Source organism: Lycorma delicatula, chromosome 8 (genome assembly GCF_047948215.1).
Source record: "Lycorma delicatula isolate Av1 chromosome 8, ASM4794821v1, whole genome shotgun sequence".
Lineage (NCBI taxonomy): Eukaryota > Metazoa > Arthropoda > Insecta > Hemiptera > Fulgoridae > Lycorma > Lycorma delicatula.
The window spans coordinates 128,110,048-128,133,090 of record NC_134462.1 but is presented as its reverse complement, the minus strand read 5'-3'; the positions used below and the strand labels follow the sequence as shown (position 1 = coordinate 128,133,090).

The window sequence follows — 23,043 nt, the reverse complement described above, 5'->3', positions numbered from 1 at the left end:
ACAATGAAATCTCCCTAAGATGATCAGCCCCTGTTCCTGGTTTTTTTATATAAGGAGACTCCTTAGAGAACATGACTGTTTTGTGGCCATAATAATAATAATAATTCTCATGGAAGGTTTATGGAAATTAATGTTTTTAGTAAAAAAAAAAAAATTGGAAGAACAGAAACAGAAGCAATCCCCCTTTCATTAAAATTACACACATTTTGTCAAACTATATACATATTATTGTAATAACAAGGATAATTCAGTTGATGACAATAATGGAAAAGAAAAAAACAATAATAAAAAGATAAAACAGTTCTCAGAATAAATTTTGTAAAATGGAGATAAATGTTGAATAAGAAAGTAAATGAGGTGGTAATTACTTTTGTACTTTAAACAAATGAAGCACACCTTGAAAAATACTGTCATTATTTAACATCAAGTTTGTTTACTAATCTCTAAAAATGTTACTACTCGAAGAATTCGTTCAGTAAAGTCTGCTACTTGACTTTGTTTTTTGTTTAATCTTTTCAATTTCTAATACAATCTGAACTTCATGAAGCAAGTCAACAATTTTATTACTACAAAGATTACAACCTAACTCTTTTAATTTGTTGATAAAATTTAAAGTATCATCTAAAGGAACAGCTGGGATCTCTTCATCTTCTTCCATCATAGTCTCTTCCCATCTTTTGAAGTGAAGCATTGGCATGTGAAAGTTCAATGTTAGAAGTGTGAATTTTATAAAGTAAGCTATGATAAAAACATGTTGGGCATACATGACATAAAATAAGATGTGTATTTTTTATATGCGATTTGAATCTACATTTTTATCTTACTTTTTATATTAAATTTATTTTTGTAAATGATTTAAAAGTTACAATTGTCATTTTTGTACAGTAAATATGTAATCAAATTTTACACTTTTAAGAAATAAAAAAAAAAATTCTTAAATTGAATCCTACTTTTATACATTTAGGTTTACCATTTTCTGTGTAATATCTCAGCATAATGTCTGAGAAAGTTATAAAAATGAGTTAAGTTAGTATAAAAAGGTTGTTCAAGGGCCTTTCTTTTTTCCTGTTTAATCTCCAGTAATTACCGTCAGGTATTACTTCAGAGGACAAATGAAAATGACATGTATGAGTGAAAGTGAAGTGTAGTCTAGTACAGTCTCATGTCGACCATTTCTGAGATGTGTTGTTAATTGAAATCCAACCACTAAAGAACACCAGTATCCGTTATCTATTATTCAAATCCATATAAAAGTTTACTAGGATTTGAACATTGGAATGCTCAACTTTGAAATCAGCTGAATTGCTAGGATACATTCACCACTAGACCAACCTGGTGGGTAAGGTGTTCAATGGCCTAAAAATGTATTAACCTCACAATTGATGAACTACTATTTGTAAAATAAATCAGCCAGGAAAATAGAACTTACCTCAATTGGTGTAGTAGTAGGCAGTTCTGCGACTTTTAATGATATTTCTACAGGTCTACTGGTCTTTGTATCAGGGCCATGTGCAACAACTTCCTTTATTTCCTTCACATCAGTATGTTCAATGATTGGTGAAAGATCTGTGGCATTAATGACTGCTACATTATCTGGTACTTCTTTCTTTGTCATCGTCTAATCAGAAAAAAAACAGGTGATACCAACTACATGATAAACTGGTCTTCTACCTTATAACTATGTAATAATTTTTTTTAATGATAATTATGCAAGGTGAGTGGGAACAATGAACTGACATAAATCATTAAAATGATATTAAGGACAAGTAAATTTATTTAGAGGAAAACTTTACATCTCAATTCTAAGCTTTCAGATTTACTTACCATCATTTTTCTTTTCATTCTCTTCTAGTTTATTACAACAGAAGTGTTGACTGATGTAGACAATAGTGATTAAAAATGTTTCAATATTTTGACATAATAGTCTCAGGTTACTTGCTTATAAGAAGTGGTAGATTATTGCAAAGAAATACAAAAAGCAATACATGTTTAAAGTTTAGTTAAGAATTAACATTGAGAATTGGGTAATAAATTTACAAGAATGAATGTGTTAAAACAAACAAGTTTATATCAAGTGCATGTAATAAAATTATTTAAGTACGTAAAGTACGCATCTGAGCCTTGACTAAAATATAATTAAAACATATCTTGGCTAACAAGTAACAGTTGCAATACATATTTGTTATAGGTACCTTTTTAAACTAATGAACATATCAGGTTATGTGTGCAAATATAATTAACAGGGTACTGTAGTTTTCACATTTTCCTTTCATTTGGATTAGTGGAAAATACTGTTTAATTCAGCAGTCTACTTTTAACCTTTCTTTTATTTAAGTGTATTTTGCAAAAGTTATCACCATACTACTGATGGCCTGCTTATTTGTTGTACATATTTTCTTAATAAATAGAATTATATACACTACATTAGCAAACAATTGGACAACCACAACTGTCCAACTGTGTCTACCACAGATGGTCAAACCTCTTATCAGATTTTTAACAAAGTGAAAAAAAGATTTGGAACAACATTTTTATTTTAAACAAACCCGGTTAAACGAACATTTTCATAGACATTTAGAATTCTTCAAGCATTTGGGAAAAACTGAATGAGCAGATCACAGTACTACAAATGGTTCAACTGGTTTTAAGGGATCTACATTGGCCGATGAAGAGTCCAGACTGAGACGAACTTTCGCGTCAACAAACGATAACATTGATGTATTTTGTGAAAATTGTTAAGGAAATGAGTAACAGCATAGGATATGTCTTGTAATTTTAATGAAAAAACTTATCATGCGTCACACCTCCACAAAATTCATGCTGTTTGCTGACTGAAGATACAGAGAATCATGTTAACATCAGTTAAGAATTTCTGGGCTGTGTCAATACCAATGAAAGCTTTTTGAAACCACTAACACATGGGATTTGAGTTCATGGTTTATATGTAAACTAAGATGTAACCATCATCACAGTGGGTGGGGGAAAATTTGCCTTGATCAAAAAAGGCCTGCATGAGATGGTCAAACATGAAGATGATATAGTAGCTTTTTTTTTGACTGGTACAGCTTGGTCCATTATGAATCAACTCTGTGTGGTTATATAATTCTCAGTGAAGTTTTAGAGTCTCTGAGGGATGGTGTAAGCAGAAAAAGACTGAGCTACTGTAAAATCAGAGTTGGATGTTGCATCATGACAATGAGTCAGTTTGTCACATATTAGCCAATATTACCTGACAAAACAAGACAGCTATTGTGCCTTACACTACTGCTGTCAGGAACTAGTTCCTGACGGCTCTCACTTCTTTAAATCTTCATTCTTTTCTGCCCCCTCTTATTTGCGTCTTTGTAGCATTTTTAATCAGTCCTTTTTATCACATATGAATTGACCACTTGACTTTCCTATTCTGATTAAGTTTTCATTCTAATTAAATCTACTTAATTTTTCATTCTGTCAATCCACTTAAATTTCTCAAACTCCTAATATTTCAAGCACCTTATTTCTTCAATTACCAGCTGAATAAGTCAAAACATCGCTTCAAGTCCACCTTCCAATCTAATAAAGATCCATCTACTTAATATTTATAAGAAAATAAAGAAAAAATATCACAAAAGTTTTATAACAAATAACTTTCTATAATGAATAAAAAAAATTTTTTTCTTACACTAATATAATTTATATTAAAATAAATTACCGATGCATTATGGTCATGGCTTCCTTTTTCAGTTAATATAAGTCGTTCCTTTAAGTGAGGGAACATTTGTTTATGATCGCCAATAAAGTAGGTGTGCGGCATAAAGGCAAGTTTTTCACTGTACTGGCTTGCAAGTTCCAATGGTGATGTTACCACGTCTGTTATTAAATAATCCATAAAAGATGCACCACTAGTACCAGGGTATCCCAGCCACATGACCTAGTTACAAAAAAAAACAAAAACAAATAATAAATATTAAAAAAACAATCTCCAACTTCAACAGTCAAACCTTTAATTCTTAAAAGAATAAAAAAATGTATTAATATCTTTATTTTAATTGGAATTTCACTGTTTTCAGTATATATCATTAAATTGGTAATCTTAAGTTTCTAGTAATATAAATAGATTACTGAAATTTTTGGTTTAATCACACAGAAATCTGGTAACTTTGACTTTTTCATTGGTTCAACTTACAAAGGTATGCACAGTCTGCTTACAATGGAGTTTATTGATGTTTTTTTGCAAAGTGGTATGAGGTGGGTCCCTACTTTAAATCCAAAATGGCTTCATTTAAAGATTTTCAAGTGGTCCAAGTAGTAGCTTAATTGTATATCAACCGTCACAGCAGTGGCAGTGGCAAGCATTAACATAGGTGATTTTTTTATTTTTATTATATTGCAATTATAATAATAGTAATTTTTAACAAAATCAAAATATATATATATGAATTTTGCAATTTTACACTTGCTGATTATAATTTTATTTAAATATATAAAAATCATTAACATAACATAATTTGTTACATTAATAATTGTTATATTCAAATAAAATAATAATCAGCAAACATGAAATTTGTAGTTAATTTAATTTTTTTAAATTCTTATAAATATTTTTACAGGCACAGTGAAATTCCCTAAGACAACCAGCCCCAAAAGATTTTAGTCTTTTTTCTCCTTAGGGAACATGAATGTTGATGTGGCTGTAATAATTTCTTAAACAAATGTAGAATATGAAAGTAGTAAATACTATTAAAAAGGGAGTAATCAATTTATAGGTCGTTGAAATCTCTATTTCTCAGGTTTCAATATAAGCAGTTCATTTAGGACTTGTATTAAAGCTTATTTTGTCTTCTTTTAATACAATTTTTTTTCTACTTGACAGTAGTACTATACTTGAGTAGTATAGTTATTTGTTTATGTCCTCCAGCTTTGATTAGTGTGTAATATTTTGATAAATACTTTTGGATTTTTGACGAAATTATTTATATTTTATCATTAATTACTGTTTTTTATTGCACTCTGTGCAGTTATTCGGGATAAATAGGGTTCCATCTTTAAAAGCCTTGTTCACATGTGATTTTAGTATTTAGGTTATAAACTGGTTGCAGGTGTAGACATTTGCTTTTCTGTTTTTGCTTATATTTGTTATAATTTCTATTTGGTTAGTTCATTAGTGTATATAAAGCATATTATAATATGCGACTGACCAAACAATGTGCTTCACAAAAACAAAATAATAAGAGGATGAAAATCAGAAATTCAAATTATGAACGAAAAAATTTGGCAAAAAATCTAGTTCAAAAAGGTTTGCTGTGTAGCTGAAGCAGTTTCTGAACATAATTTTGTAGTGCGACTTCAGATGTCTTCTATGAAAAAAAAAATCACCTTGTCACACAAGTTTTATAATAGTGAAGCAACATGATAAAGCAAAGAAACTAGAGTAACACAGACTAAGTCGGCCACATTTCAAGTCAGAAAGAAACTATTTAGATTAGAAAATTTAAGGTGACAGGAGTCTGAGTGAATTTATCAGTTTATTATATCCTAAAAATATTTCTTATTTTCTCAAAAACTTTTTTTACATAATTTTAAAACGCTACAAACATTACAATTAAACTTATGTGCATGATATTTTGATAAACTTTTCTTAAATTGTACATAAATTCTTTATCTCATAACCTCTTTAAACATTACAGACCAAGAATTTATCTTAAAATAATTCACACGAAACTTTTTTCTGACAATGAAAACTGGCAAACAAAAACTGTATCTACATATACAGTAAAACTTTCTGTTTATTTTGGATTCTACAATAGATCAATCTGAGATAACGCATTTCTCATAAATGACAATTACACAAAGCCTGTACAAAATTTAGTGTTGTTGGTAGTGGAATGTTTTTTTAGCTTTTGATAATTGAATGTATTTTTTAGCATTAAATCCAAAAATAACCTTAATTTCCACCCAACATTTCAGGATTTTTTGCAAATTTCCAAATTTGTAAATATTTGAAAAATTGTGAAAATGTGATCCTATAAAAAACGTTTTATTTTGTTGTTGTAATAAATTAATGTAATACGTATTCACCTTTTTTGGTTCACACTATGCATTCTTATAGCTTAAGATTTGAGTGGTCAGAAGAGGAGGGTAAGATGACGAGACGGTGGGAAGAGCTTGCCCAACAGGTTACGACAAAAATTAACAAGATATGTTTATTGGCAGACATCCATGCCACGCATGCACCATGTAACTACTATCAGTGCTGTTTCAACCATTAGCGTGTGTAAATCGAGTTTCTTTTCAACCTCTGTGATCAAATAATACATCTTTGTTGGTGGAAAATATATTTTCAGACCGTAAAACAATCTTTCTGTTTTCAAAATGGCTCCAAGAGGCAGCAAAAACTCTGCAGATTCTTTTTATTACACATTTATGATGAGTTAATAATGGAAAGGAAAAAAATACCAAATTTCATTCAAGTGTAGCTCAAGTATTTTGGAGTGAAAGATCAAGGCAAAATTAGGATATCCCACTATGTTTGCTACACATGTGCTGAAGGATTTAGATAGTGATGAAGCATTCAGATTTGGAGTTCCAATGTTACGGCAAGGACCACAAAATCACACCAATTACTTTTGTTCAACTGGTATTCACGGTTTCAATTTGAAGAATAAAAAAAGAATCACTATCTAAAGATGCCTCTGCTTTATGCCCATTTCCTTATGGTCCAGATGTGCCAATGCCAATTCCACCAGAAAATTTACCTAAGTAGATGGTTCCACAATCATTTAAATGAAGATAACATCGAGGAGTACAAACTCTGAGATAGCTATACACTAGAGATTTATTCACAGTCTGAGCTAAACGATTTGGTTTGAGACTTTCATCTGACCAAAGTAAATTCAGAACTGCTTGGTTTGAGGCTTAAAGAAAAGAAACTGCTAGCACTGGCACACCATTTTCCTGATTCAGGTTAAGAGAAAAGGATTTTTCTTCAATATTTTTTTGGAAGGAGAATTAGTCTTTTGCACTGATGTACGTGGATGTTTGATTTGATGTAACATTCCGTACGAAAGTACCAATTGGTGACTGTTTAAAGATTCTTCCAAAAAAAGCCTCAAAGTTGTCCTTCCCAATGAAAGCACATGTCCATCAATACCTATCATAATTTATTCTGTCCATTTACGAGGGTTACAATAATTTGGAATTTGTTCTCTATAAAATTAAATATGACAATCCTAAGTGGATTACATGTAGTGATATCAAAATTCAATGCTCCTAGAAGAGCAATGAGGATACACAAAACACAAAGTTTCCTTGTTTTTTGTGTGAATGGGACAGTAGAGGCAGAGAAAATCATTGGATAAGGAAATATTGGACAAAAAGAGCTTCATTAGAAGCTGGAATCAAAAATGAGTTTCGGAAACCTCTCATAGATCTGAACATCCTCCTTCCGCCTCAAGTTAGGCTTGATGAAGCAATTTGTCAAAGCCTTTCCAAAACAAGGTAAATGTCTTAAATACATCTGTGACAAATTTCCAGTCTTATCAACAACCAAACTAAAAGAGAGTGTACCTTTACTGGTCCGGACATTAGAAAACTTCTCAAAGATGGTAAATTTTGAGAAACAAATGTAAGTTGCAGAAAAAAAGCCTAGGAAGCCTTTTTTTTTTTTTTTTTTGTCTTCAGTTATTTGACTGGTTTGATGCAGCTCTCCAAGATTCCCTATCTAGTGCTAGTCGTTTCATTTCAGTATACCCTCTACATCCTACATCCCCAACAATTTGTTTTACATACTCCAAACGTGGCCTGCCTACACAATTTTTCCCTTCTACCTGTCCTTCCAATATTAAAGCGACTATTCCAGGATGCCTTAGTATGTGGCCTATAAGTCTGTCTCTTCTTTTAACTATATTTTTCCAAATGCTACTTTCTTCATCTATTTGCCGCAATACCTCTTCATTTGTCACTTTATCCACCCATCTGATTTTTAACATTCTCCTATAGCACCACATTTCAAAAGCTTCTAACCTTTTCTTCTCAGATACTCCGATTGTCCAAGTTTCACTTCCATATAAAGCGACACTCCAAACATACACTTTCAAAAATCTTTTCCTGACATTTAAATTTATTTTTGATGTAAACAAATTATATTTCTTACTGAAGGCTCGTTTAGCTTGTGCTATTCGGCATTTTATATGCTCCTGCTTCGTCCATCTTTAGTAATTTTACTTCCCAAATAACAAAATTCTTCTACCTTCATAATCTTTTCTCCTCCTATTTTCACATTCAGTGGTCCATCTTTGTTATTTCTACTACATTTCATTACTTTTGTTTTGTTCTTGTATATTTTAATGCGATAGTTTTTGCGTAGGACTTCATCTATGCCGTTCATTGTTTCTTCTAAATCCTTTTTACTCTCGGCTAGAATCACTATATCATCAGCAAATCGTAGCATCTTTATCTTTTCACCTTGTACTGTTACTCCGAATCTAAATTGTTCTTTAACATCATTAACTGCTAGTTCCATGTAAAGATTAAAAAGTAACGGCGATAGGGAACATCCTTGTCGGACTCCCTTTCTTATGTTCTTCAATTGTTATTGTTGCTGTTTGGTTCCTGTACATGTTAGCAATTGTTCTTCTATCTCTGTATTTGAACCCTAATTTTTTTAAAATGCTGAACATTTTATTCCAATCTACGTTATCGAAAGCCTTTTCTAGGTCTATAAACGCCAAGTATGTTGGTTTGTTTTTCTTTAATCTTCCTTCTACTATTAATCTGAGGCCTAAAATTGCTTCCCTTGTCCCTATACTTTTCCTGAAACCAAATTGGTCTTCTCCTAACACTTCTTCCACTCTCCTCTCAATTCTTCTGTATAAAATTCTAGTTAAGATTTTTGATGCATGACTAGTTAAACTAATTGTTCTGTATTCTTCACATTTATCTGCCCCAGCTTTCTTTGGTATCATAACTATAACACTTTTTTTGAAGTCTGATGGAAATTCCCCATTTTCATAAATATTACACACCAGTTTGTATAATCTATCAATCGCTTCCTCACCTGCACTGCGCAGTAATTCTACAGGTATTCCGTCTATTCCAGGAGCCTTTCTGCCATTTAAATCTTTTAATGCTCTCTTAAATTCAGATCTCAGTATTGTTTCTCCCATTTCATCCTCCTCAACTTCCTCTTCTTCCTCTATAACACCATTTTCTAATTCATTTCCTCCGTATAACTCTTCAATATATTCCACCCATCTATCGACTTTACCTTTCGTATTATATATTGGTGTAATCTTTGTTGTAACATCTTGGTTTAACACATTATTAGATTTTAATTTATGTACCCCAAAATTTTCCTTAACTTTCCTGTATGCTCCGTCTATTTTACCAATGTTCATTTCTCTTTCCACTTCTGAACACTTTTCTTTAATCCACTCTTCTTTTGCCAGTTTGCACTTCCTGTTTATAGCATTTCTTAATTGCCGATAGTTCCTTTTACTTTCTTCATCACTAGCATTCTTATATTTTCTACGTTCATCCATCAGCTGCAATATATCGTCTGAAACCCAAGGTTTTCTACCAGTTCTCTTTATTCCGCCTAAGTTTGCTTCTGCTGATTTAAGAATTTCCTTTTAAACATTCTCCCATTCTTCTTCTACATTTTCTACCTTATCTTTTTTACTCAGACCTCTTGCGATGTCCTCCTCAAAAATCTTCTTTACCTCCTCTTCCTCAAGCTTCTCTAAATTCCACCGATTCATCTGACACCTTTTCTTCAGGTTTTTAAACCCCAATCTACATTTCATTATCACCAAATTATGGTCGCTATCAATGTCTGCTCCAGGGTAAGTTTTGCAGTCAACGAGTTGATTTCTAAATCTTTGCTTAACCATGATATAATCTATCTGATACCTTCCAGTATCGCCTGGCTTTTTCCAAGTGTATATTCTTCTATTATGATTTTTAAATTGGGTGTTGGCAATTACTAAATTATACTTCGTGCAAAACTCTATAAGTCGGTCCCCTCTTTCATTCCTTTTGCCCAACCCGTATTCACCCACTATATTTCCTTCCTTGCCTTCTCCAATGCTTGCATTCCAATCTCCAACTATTATTAAATTTTCATCTCCTTTTACGTGTTTAATTGCTTCATCAATCTCTTCGTATACACACTCTACCTCATCATCATCATGGGCGCTTGTAGGCATATAGACGTTAACAATCGTTGTCGGTTTAGGTTTTGATTTTATCCTTATTACAATGATTCTATCGCTATGCGTTTTGAAATACTCCACTCTCCTCCCTATCTTCTTGTTCATCACGAAACCTACTCCTGCCTGCCCATTATTTGACGCTGAGTTAATTACTCTAAAATCACCTGACCAAAAGTCGCCTTCCTCTTCCCACCGAACCTCACTAATTCCTACTATATCCACATTTGTCCTACCCATTTCCTTTTTTAAATTTTCTAGCCTGCCAACCTTTTTTAAGCTTCTAACATTCCACGCTCCGACTCGTAGAATGTTATTTTTTAATTTTCTGGTGACCCCTTCCTTAGTAGTCCCCACCCGGAGATCCGAACGGGGGACTATTTTACCTCCGGAATATTTTACCAAGGAAGGCGCCTCCAATATTGCTATGTGAAAATGCAGAGAGCCACATTTTCTTGGAAAAAAAGCAGCTGTAGTTTTCCATTGCGTTCAGCTGCGCAGTACTCAGAGGACTGAGTGATGTTGATACGGCCGTTTAAGTCGTCCTGACTCACGCCCCTAACAACTACTGAAACAGCTGCTACCCTCTTTCAGGAATCATTCCTTAGTCTGGCTCTCAACAGATACCTCTCCGATATGGTTGCACCTTCGGTCCAGCTACTCTGTATCCCTGAGCACTCAAGCCCCCTCACCAACGGCAAGGTCTCATGATTCATAGAGGAGGAGGAAGCCTTTAAAGACGTAGTAACCAAATTTCTGTGCAATATGAAGTATCCGAATTTCAAATTAATCATTGAAAACATGCTGCAGAAGTTCAAAAATTTAGGCTTTTCCATGAGCTTGAAGGTTCACTTCCTAAAATCACAGGTGGACTATTTTCCTGAAAATCTGGGTACCATTAGCGAAGACAGGCAAGAAATTTCATCAGGACATGAAAGAAATAGAAAGGAGGTATCAAGGAAAATAGACTGCTATGATCGACGGCAGACTATTGATGGATGTTACACCGAGATGGACCCTATATAGAACATAGAAGAAAAAGCACGAAGAAAATATAAGCCAAACCATCTAAAGAAACTTTGACACGAGATAAAACTGTAAATATTTTACACCCTTTTTCATTAAGGGTTGGTGAAGAGGAGGGAATGATTTCCAAAGGCATGACATACCTCATAAAAATTAATTTAATAAATAAAAATAAATTAATTTAAAAATGTACTATAATAAAAATTACGCTTATTTTGTGGCAATTTTCATTAGAAATTAATTGGTCAATGACCTCCCCTTTAGACCATTCAATTGTTTAGCTATAAGAATGCATAGTATAAGCCAAAAAAAGTGAATATATTATATTAATTTATTATTAAAAAAAAAACATTTTATATTTATTTTATTGTATTGCATTTTTGCAATTTTTCAACTTTTTACAAATTTTGAAATTTGCGATTTGTGAAAAATCCTGCTGTAATGAAAAACAATGAAGGTTATTTTAGATTCAGCACTAAAAAATACATAAGAATCAATTATCAAAAACGAAAAAACACAACCATTACAGGTTTTGTTATTTACCCCCTCACAATTTGTGGGGTTATATCAAATATGGAATGTTAATTCCTGTAGCATAATTTCCATTTAGATACAAGTCCATTTTCAGACCAGATCAGCAAAAGAACGTCCCCCAAAAATAAATTAGGATTGATTACCCCCTTTTAAATTTATTCCTAATCTGCTATTAAATTTGTGACCAACATTTAGTTTTATAAAAAATAAGATCAACAAATTAGTGGTTGCCTTCAACGAATATTTGATGGTCTCGGTCGGGTTAGGGAGAGGTTGTCTTAGAGAACTAAAATAACATTGTGAGAACTGCAATTTATTTACGTACTGAGAAAAACTGGTCTTTTAAGGAGGTTGTTGCTGAGATTTCACTGTAAGAGTACTATATAATAAAAAGAAAACTGGCACAATCTGAGAGAATTTGTGGAAAAGAAAAAAAAAATATTGGCATGATACCTAAGAGACCACTTAGGAGTGGGGGGGGGGGAATCTGCAATAGTAACTTAATAAAAAAAAGATAAAGGCTGAAAGCCAAGATATCTCAATTATGAGACAGACATACTACTGCTTGGCTGTTGCTGCTAACAGCAGATACACAAATAAACTATTTAAACCACTCAAAAATCTTTAAATGGAATTTACTCCAAAATGGCGCCAAGTTGAAAAATATAATTTTGGATTTAAAGTAGTGATCTCAACCCCTTTTAACCTTGCAAAAAGGACATCAATAAACTCTGTTGTAAGTTGACCACCAGTCCTTTTAGAAAGAAAAAACTTTTAAAATATATTCTCATTTACACCTAAGGTACTTCAATAAGTGGAAGGTTTGGTAGTAAAAAATAAAACAGCTTCACAGAGTTATTTATTAATGTTATTATAGATAGATAAATGATGATTTACAAATCCTAAGTTTTCCAGTTAGTCACCTTCTTCATTTTCAAATCCATTTTCAGATCCAGAATCATCTTCTTCATTTACCCAGAGGATATCATCTTCCATCCCATCAATATTATTTGAAACTGAACACTGTTTAAAGCTTTTAATCACAAGCCCTGAAGATATACTTTCCCATGCAGTCAATATTCCTTTACAGACCAAGGAGAGAGATTGTCTTTTAATTCATCCAGTGAATGTAAATGAATGATCATTTGCCATCCAAGAAGAATAAAATCCTTTCAATCTGTCTTTAAAAGGCTTATACAATATATACATCTAAAGGTTGAAGAAGAGAAGTTAATCCTCCTGGAATAATTAATAATTTGGAATTATTTTTTGATAATGGCTTTTTCACATTTTCAGTTAAATGCCTCTAAAAGCTATCAAGGATGAGCATAGATTTTACCTTTTGCAAGCTTTTGGGTGTATGAAACAACACCAATTTCAGCCGTTCATCCTTTAAATGAGCATCCATCCATTTTTATTACATTGAACAAATATCTTCCTTTGGGAAATTTTCTTTGGGCAGAGTCTTTCCCTTGAAAATAGTTAAAATTGTGATTTCACATTGGAAGTTTGTTTCATCTGCTAAAATGGGAACCGTGAATCTACACCTTTGTTTTTCACACCGCCAGTTAGAATAGCTACAATTTTTTCACCAATCAAACTTAATAGTTGAATTCTGAGGCGCTTCAAAGTATACAGGCACTATCTATTTGTGATAGTTTGAAAATGAATTTTTTGCATGAGACAATACAGTATATCATTGAAATTCTATAAATTTTTCTTCATATGCATACAATAATGTCATGTTTATCAATTTTTTTTTTGCACATCTCATGATATACAGAACTCAAGTGGCAACTATCTTTATCTCTAGACATTCTATTAAAATAATTCACCTTAATTCAAATGTATCAGTGAATACATCTTAACAAACAACACAGAGCTATTGGATTGGCTGATCCTACTACCATGAAGACCGCTACCATGAAAAACATTATCTTCTAAAACAAAAGAACTAGCTGGGTTGGTCTAGTGGTAAAACTCATCATCGTAAACAGCTGATTTCAAAGTTAAGAGTCTTAGTTTAGAATTTTAATAAAAGTAGCAGCTTTTGTTTAGATCACAATACTAGATCTTGGATACTGGTGTGTTTTGGTGGTTGGATTTCAATTAACTACACATCTCAGGTAGGTCAGCTTGAGTCTGCACAAATCTACACCTAAGTCACGTGTCATGAACAAGGGACACAGCTGCCTGTGAGCTCTGATATTAGAAAGATGGATAGGATATCTGGAGACTTCCAGAATATTCATGAAAAATAAATACATTAATTTCCTAAAATTTTAACAAATAATGCCCTGATTTTAACTGAAAATATTTTTAAAAAAATAGTAATAATTAAAAAAAATTATAATTTCAGATTACATTTTTTTTTTATAATCCCACTTTCTATTGAAAAATTTTGAAAACAATCAAATACTGTACTGAAAAAACAATTGTATCATTATTTCCTGAAATGGTTACAAGCTACAAAATGAAACTTATTAAAAAAGATGTAACAAGTAAGTAATATGTATATATCACAACAGAAATCTTTGTATTACCTGTATGGGTGCAGGTCTAAGAGCAAATATTTCATTTCTAGCACCTTTTGTGTATCCATTCATATTAACCAATATATGTATACCATCACTATTGATACGGTCAGCAGCTTTACCATTACATGGAATCTAAAACAAAAGAAAAATGAATATAGATGGTGTAATACACGATAAGTAAAGGCTACATTTTTATAATATTTCTTTAGATGGGTAAATAAACCGCTGAAGTTTGAAACTGAATTTTAAATAAAGTTACTCTGATCCAATTACTGTAGAACAACTACGCAGTAGCTACTTTTGGTTTCTGGTATACAAAAGAGAAGTAACACACAATTCTGTATAATCTTAAATAAAATAAATTCCAATTTAACTGTATGCTGCTAATTAATTGTGATCACGTGATACCAAAGATTTTTTTAAATATAATTTTAAAACGGGATAGCAATACATTATGTCATTATGACTTACTGGCCAACGAAAATATCAGTGATATTTACACACATCACATTGGAAATCACAACTGAACACATTGGAAATCACCTGCACTACTGCTTAACAAAAAATTATACCTCACTTCTGTCAATAAGGTCTATTTATTATACAATAAACAAATCTTATTATATTAATGAGAGTTAATGTCTTTCTGCAAACTATTTAAAAACAAAAATATGGAGGTGGACTGGAAAGTTGTACCCATGTTATAATAATAATAAATTAAAAAAAATTAAGATGATTTTTGAACAAAATAACCTCAAATTACTTTTCTATGAAGCCTCTGAATATATTAAGGTAATTTTATAATCTGATAAATTTTATATCTTTAAATTACCTTGCTTTGATTATTAACATCGTGTAGTTATTGATTTTTTTTTATTAAGAGATTTAATAACAGACAGTACTTGACATGCGATGGCATTATCTGTTTCCTTATTAATTTTAAACATCCAATGAAACAGTAAAAAAAATGTAAAGAACACAATAACAAAGTTAACACTTGACAGACCAGCTGAATAGAAATACTAAAAAGTTGATCGCCCAAAAATGCTGATCTACTCTTAACATTATGTTTATGAGCAAAATAAAAAAGACAATTACCTGGGATAGATCAATAAAGTGTTCAGCTTCACGAGCGATTTTAGCGCGGAATGTAGTACCATCATCAGGACTAAGGGCATAGCAGAATATTTCAACGGATATCCGGTTATGTAGTCCAGGAATTGACTGCATGAGATGTGAAGTAGGATGATTACCAAAATCAGATGAGACATAACCTACACGCAATCTAGCTGCACCAACCACATCTTTTGGATATTTATAAGGAGGCTTGTGAAGAACATGAATCTGTAAATTAAATGGCAATTAATATTTATTTGAATGCGATAAATCAGATTATGCTTATTAAATATATAAAAAGAACTGCGCTAAATATTTTCAGTTTATTAAAATACACCGAAAAATCAGAAGTTGCTAAAAACTGGTTAAAAAAAATCTTTTAAAATTTGGGCCCCTTTAGATATTAATTAATCAATATATTGAGAAAATTGTAAAAAATAATAATTAAAAAATCTATCTAAAATTTTGTTCTTGGGACTGTAAAATGTTTTTTATATAAATTATGCAAGGGGCATGTGTTAAGTCATAAGGTTTCAGTAGTTGGATACTTTTAAGCTAAATATTATTAATGAACTAATATTTATTTGCATTTTTTAACAATACTCTAAAAACACTGTGAGATGCTCATTTTATGGTGCTTTGTAAGAATGTTTATTTAATTAACGTATATTTTTTATTTATTTATTTTTAAACTATTTTTTTAATATTTATTGTCACATCTCTTTTTGTCTCTATTACTTAGATTTTCAAGTTCAATAAAGATTGTCTATTGTTTATTTATTAAATTATAATTATTTTTTACATACATTATTATTCACTTACTGATATTTACGGGTACTGCCGCTTGTTTCAATTCATATGGCCATAAACAATTTTATAATTTTAAATTTTCATTAAAACCTGTTGTAAATGGTTATCAAACATTCTCCTATTTGCAAATTTGTATGACCCTATGAATTAACAACTCTGGTACAATATTACTTCTTAAAGTTTAGAAAGCTCAATTTGATGTGCCAAGTGAGATAACTGGCAACTGGATTCTTGCTACCTACAGCACTATTCCTTCCATTGTACTATTAACAGTTTTACATCTACTTCAAACACCCATAGAAGGTAAACTGCACATAAATTATCTATCTGTTACTGCTTTCTAAAGTTTGTATCATTTTAAACATTTATTTTCCCTAATTATTAATCGATGTCAGTGATGATTATCATACTGTAACTGGGAATAAAAGTGTAACTAAAATTTCATGTCAACTAAATAATGTGAAGTGGAATAAAGTGATCGCAAGATCTGATTTGGAAGGTCAGACCAATGAGAAAAATAAAAATGTTTTTGACAGATGTTTACAAGCTTAAAAACTGATGGATTAATAGAAAATAAATGACAATATTAAGCACTAAAAAAAAGTACCAAACAGTGGCACAATAGTGTTACACATAACACCAAACATAATTATAAAGAAAAGTCGGTGTAGTACAATATTGTATCATAATGCCTGCTGACATTGGCAAAATAACTTTTGAGCTGATAACCACTTTTGAAACTGCATTATCAACTAGAGGTGATTTTTTTTAGGAATAAATGTTTCCATTTTTAAATGCTTTACACATAATAACCGAGGAATAAAATATGACTGTCATTAAAAATTATTATATATTTTATATTAGTCTACTTATAACAAGAAATCTGCACTACATTCTAAATATTTGTATACATTTGTAAACATTTTATAGTGAAAAATATTTATAGATAAAATTAGAAAAAAAAATACCTTTTCTAAACACAAATTTGCATGTCTGGCAGCAATAGCTTTACGGAATTCATGAGACAAAGGATACAGCATTGAATGATGAGGATGTACAGAAGGTAAACGATTCTTTTCCAATTGTTCGGCGACAATGCTCACTAATTTCTTCATTCTTGCTTCATAATCGGTCCAATCACAGACTATCTGGAGGCAATGTGCTAAATTACAATATGCATCAGGGAAATCTGGTTTTAATTTCAATGCGGTCCTGTAAGATTGAATGGCTTCAGGAATGTTACCAGAATCCTAAAATAGAACCAATATAATATTACCATTATATAGATGACAAGTTAACATTTAATATCATTACCATGCTAATTCAATTCTTGAAATTAATATTTTTGCTCATTTCAATGAGCAAAAATTAAAAGAAATAATTATAAATATAAATAAATATATATCATAATATAAATACACATATGAAAAAGAATTAACAATACAATTACAGTCAAAACTTAATTAAAAAGTACGCTAAGGAACAAAGCAGTTGCTTACTGTCTTAGAATTTACTGCATTCTTTTTTACATTATACTAGCAGCAGCGTTTCATTATCTCCATTAGACTACAATGCATCAATCTTGCTATGATCAGAGAGGTAAGACTTTTCTGAAGCATTTTATTTAATAGGCCACCCTAGTTAATTTTGTTTATGTTAAAAAAAAAATGTATTAAGTGAAACTATTTACATTTTTCAGAAAATGTCATGTGCCGATAGTTGCTTGCGTAACTGGGAATCTAGTTGGTACTTAATTGTTATATCTGTTCAGCACAAAACATATGGTAAATATTCTTTAAACAAGGCTTATTTTGATATAAAAATGAATGTGACAAAGAAAAATCTTTGTCACTTGAAAAATCAGAATTAAATAGCAAATATATAAATATATATATATTTTTTCCCCCATTTCACTATTCACTTAACACACAGATAATCATATTATTCGACTAACTTTATTTTTCATGTGCCTTTTGTTCTGAAATACAAGTCAAAGTTTTTTAAGAGTACCAATAAAAAATGTATACGGACATTTACAATACTTCCAAGATCAAGAAAATCAATAATAAGCAACATCTTATTGTTTTCGAAAAAAAAAGGCCATAAGCTTCATGTCTGAATCCAAACTTCAAGCAATTCTTGCTAAATATTTTGGGCCTCAGAGATGATGAATGCCACCAATGTATCAACTGCTACTTTGTTTCAACATTATTAGTGCACGATATCAAAGTCTTATCTCCAGTCACGATGTGCTTAAGCAGTTCATCTGTCTCATTTTGATAAGAACTATAAAAATGTTTGAACTGTAACAAGACTCCTTAAGTTTATCCATCAGTCAACCGTTTTTGGCATCCATCTGGGGCACAACTTTCTGTAACCCAGTTTTCCATTAATCCCTTAACTTGAAACTATTAAAAATTCATTTGACAGCTGTCAAACTATAAATCATCTGTTTTTGCCAACTTTTCCCAACAAATCATTTGCAATCACAAATCGTTAACAATTCTTTGGGTCATGAAAATTCATTCTTCCTTCTTGAAACAAACACTATTTTTGAAGTTTACTGTCATATATAGAATTTGGTCCATAAAAATTTAGTGGATTTCTGCACAATATTTATTCCCCACCATTACGAAAAAAATTACTGATTGTCCCTCACACTTTGCTGAACTAATTTATTTTAGCATTTATTGTATTAGTTATGCATAGCAACTAATAAGAATGTCAATAAATTACTACAGAGGAGCAAAAAGACATTTTAACCAAGCATGCTTTGGAAGCTATCTGCTTCCAAAGTATAAGTGGTGGCTAGTTGAAATGGCCCTTTCTTTAACAAAATATATGGCTTACATTTGTAATGCTGTAATTCCAGAAAAGATGTTTTTTATATAATAAGTACACCACAAAAATATTTTTAAAAGAAAAGAACCAAAATTTACCTTGTGTATAGAGGCAAGATTGCTGTGTGCATCTGCAAAGGCTGGATTTATTTGTATCGCTCTAGTATAACACTGAAGTGCACCTTGAATATCTTGCATTTCTTTTAATGTATTTCCCATATTGCTATAAGCATCAGCAAATGTGGGTTGAATTCTTATAGCTTCCTTATAATGCATTAATGCCTCATTCAATTTTCCTATAAACAAAAATTACTTAATCAATCTGAACACAAAGAAAAATCATCAATATGTCATGAGACACAATACAATTTTGATATGGGAAAGTTTTTTAATACTGTAATCTTTTAAAAATAAGATTTTCAAGCTAAATAAAAATAATCAGATTGGACATATTACCAGCTATGGATTCTGTCATGGCCATTATGTAAAGAGAGGAAGAGGTTATAGAGTGGAGGTGCAGAAAGTCAACAGACAGATGCTCACCATTACCTATGCAAGTTTAATTTATAGATTCCTTGAGTCAATTAATAACAATTTAACAACATATTCTGACAAAAAGGACAACATGCATTGTCCATTATGCATTGTAGACTGACAAAAATACATACACCAAATTGTGTTAAATAAATCCCAAAATAAAACAGAACACTCATCCAGACAGGTCTAATTTCTCTATGTTTATTACTTGAAATAAATACAAAATGATTTTTTATAATTTCTTCTATCTGGTATTAAAACTTTCTGTTGCAATGAGCTAAACTAAATGACCATAGTTAGCACAGTAGTTCATTATCTTGTTACGGAGCATCTTTATTTAAATTTTAAGTAATTACTACTCTATACAGCATTGTACTGTGATATACAGTGTACCACAAAGTTCTCCTGGGATTTTTATAACCTATTCTAGTCATGAAAATGGTAGTAAAGTTTACATAAATGTATGTCATAAAATGTTTCGTTGGCGAGTTACAGCTAGTGAAAGGTTTTGCTCGGATTTCAGCTACCCTGGTAAAATGAGGTTACCGTACTGAAATTTTTATGGCGTTAATTAAGAGATAAAATTACTGATTTCTTATGGTTTTTGTCCTGAAAACTTGAACAAAGAAGGTCCCAGAAATGTAACTGCAGTAGCTTTTGAGAAATCTGTGGTGAAAACCAATAAATTGGCCTAAAAAACCCTGTTTTTTGTTTGACATACAGTAACATTGTTAAATAGGTAATAAACACATACAACTTTTAACTTTGTAGATAATTTAATTCTGAACAAAATGGTATAAGATAAGTTGAAAGAAACAAAGAAAGGATAGAAAAATTTTATTTAGAAACAATACGTTACTCTACATTTGTCAGAAAGTACTTATTTAATATAAACAAAATTTATTTTTATAACTTAAGTTTTTAAGCTCTTAGCTGTCTAACTTTACAAGTATGTTTTGTTTACCAGCAAGGCAAATTTCACTCAAGATGGCATAAACAACTTACACAATGAGCAAACATAAAAAGAAGTAAATCCTCATGAAATGGTGGAAGGCAATTTTCAACACTGATTTAGCATCAATGTATGGTACACTCTCACTATCAGCTGTTTGGACCACTCATAGTACAAAGGCTCTTAAAGATGTTCCTTTAGTGCTGAGAGGCAAAGTATACTTCTATCATGATGGTAACGCCTCCCCACTTCTCTGGTGCTGGTTTCCATCACTTAAATGGATTGATTGTGGAGATCCACATTTCTGGCCAAAGATATTTAAATTTTTTTAGGTGGCCGCACCTTTAGTTTTTTTTCTGGGGATGGATGAAATGAAAAATATTGCATATAGATATTCAACTTATCTTACACAATATTGTTCAGAATTAAATTCTCTACAAGTTTTGTTAAATAGTTTTACGTGTTTATTACCCGTTTAACCAAGTTACTATACCTCAAACATAAAAAACGGATTTTTTTTATTCCAATTTATTGATATTCAGCCATGTTCTCAAAAACTAATGCTGATATGGTTATGGGACCTATATTGATTTTTAAGGTCAAAAACTATTACCAATAAGAAATCGCTTATCTTGGCCTTTAACGTCTGAAAAATTCTAGTAAGACCTCATTTCATAGATGTAGCTGCAATCTGAGTGAACTCTTCAACTAGCCATAACTTGCACATGATATGTTATGAAAGTCCTGGGAGAACTTCATGATACACGTGTACATTAGGAAACTGGAGAATAACAGTATAAATCTATTATCAGAGCATATAGTTACAGTTCTTGCATAGGAGTACTGTGCAGCTGCCAAAGATAATATAAAATTCCCCAGCAGGGTTAAAGTGTAAACAGCTGAAGCTATGTTTAACTAACCTAGATCGCTAAAGTTAGATAAAGAAAGTTGGATTTCAAAGCATTATGCAAGAAGTATTTATTACTGACTAATGAATATAGTAGCCGACCATACTTTTAATAAGATGGGCTAAATTTTGATAAAAGACAGAAATGCTAAATTAATTTATTTGGCAGTTTGATATTATCATATAAATTACTTTTGGGATTTTGCCAAGCAGATAGTGCTCAACTGAATTGTTTGGGATGACAGATCTAAAACATGTAATAAACCTGATAAAAAAAAAACAAAAACAAATAGAACACATAATAAACATAATGAATTTGTTAAGTTAACAAGACAGTTGTTGAAGTAAATGTTTGTGTATTAACAACCGAACCAGAAATTTATTAATGTCTAAGAGACATAATATTTTATATTTTAGTTCCTTATTAGCTTCAAAGTAATACAATTTTTATATTAGCTGGCATATGTGATTTTTATGAAAAATTAATAGAGGTAAATAAAATTGAAATAAAATACCAAAACTAAGCATATTAAAAAAGAAAGTTGATAAATATTAAGTTATATAATACATACCTTCAATCGGTGCCAGTTTTGGGACATTTAATATTTGATGTATTTAATTTGATTAAAACTAATATCGAAATTCATAAAAATAAACTTAATGAATTTAAAAATAATAAAATTATTAACTTGATAAAAACAAAAAATAACAGTAATAATTTCATTTATAATAAGAATTATAATAATAAAGGTTTGGGTTATTATAGATAGACAAGGGGATTTTGTAGCGAATGGTGGTTATGAAGATTAACATTACAAAGATGTACAGGTGGATTCGGGCTCATTTACTGACACCCATTTTGATTTGATAAATTTGACAAATGTTGACCATGATGATACGGAACAGTTTAATGTGGCTAATGCATTTAAATTTAATCTGAATGGTAGTGATAAGAATATTAAAAATATACTATTTGATTCTAAAATAAGATTAATAAAGTAAATCCTAATGACAAAGAACAATTATATAATATCGTTAGTAATAAAATTCATGAAATTAAATGTGAAAATTTAACTCTCAAACCATTTTTAATAATAAAAAAGAAATTTACAATCTGAAAAACAAATTAAATAAAAATAACTGTATTATTTAAAAATCAAATAAAACCAATACACCTGTAATTATGAATATTAAAAAAATATAATAATTTGATGAAACATTACATATTAGAAAATAATTTCAAAGAAATAAATGACCCTACTAATACAAACTACTTTTGCATTTGAACCGAGTCCCAAAACTTGACTGCGTCACTGAGGAGCTCATTGAATACATTTCCACTGGCCGCAGATCACCAGATGTATTCAGCCAGATACGAATCTAAGTAGTGGTGAGATGTGCTTCTATGTTTGCTGCATGGAGCACTGACCTTGGCCACAATAAGTGCCTATCTATTAAGAAAAGTATTTTTTTCAACATATACACAGCAAATGAACCTCAACCTAACAGTCGCAGCGCACTGTGTTAGGATGGCCTCCATTTATTCAGAAAGTACCAAATTTTTTTATATTTTAATTCTTGAATTTCATATTAATTC

General features: G+C 31.0%; 1 protein-coding gene across 2 annotated transcripts in view; it reads right to left on the bottom strand.

Annotated features, from left to right (window-relative positions):
* sxc (O-linked N-acetylglucosamine (GlcNAc) transferase sxc) overlaps positions 1–23,043 on the bottom strand; it is a 222,586-nt gene that overhangs the window by 5,747 nt on the left and 193,796 nt on the right. For both annotated transcript variants that reach the window (XM_075373469.1, XM_075373470.1), the window contains 6 exons: positions 19,150–19,346; positions 17,179–17,460; positions 15,383–15,628; positions 14,291–14,416; positions 3,692–3,910; positions 1,430–1,618 (listed from right to left, as the gene is read on the bottom strand). In XM_075373469.1, the coding sequence (XP_075229584.1) occupies positions 1,430–1,618; positions 3,692–3,910; positions 14,291–14,416; positions 15,383–15,628; positions 17,179–17,460; positions 19,150–19,346 (1,259 nt within the window). The remainder of the gene's footprint in view (positions 1–1,429; positions 1,619–3,691; positions 3,911–14,290; positions 14,417–15,382; positions 15,629–17,178; positions 17,461–19,149; positions 19,347–23,043) is intronic.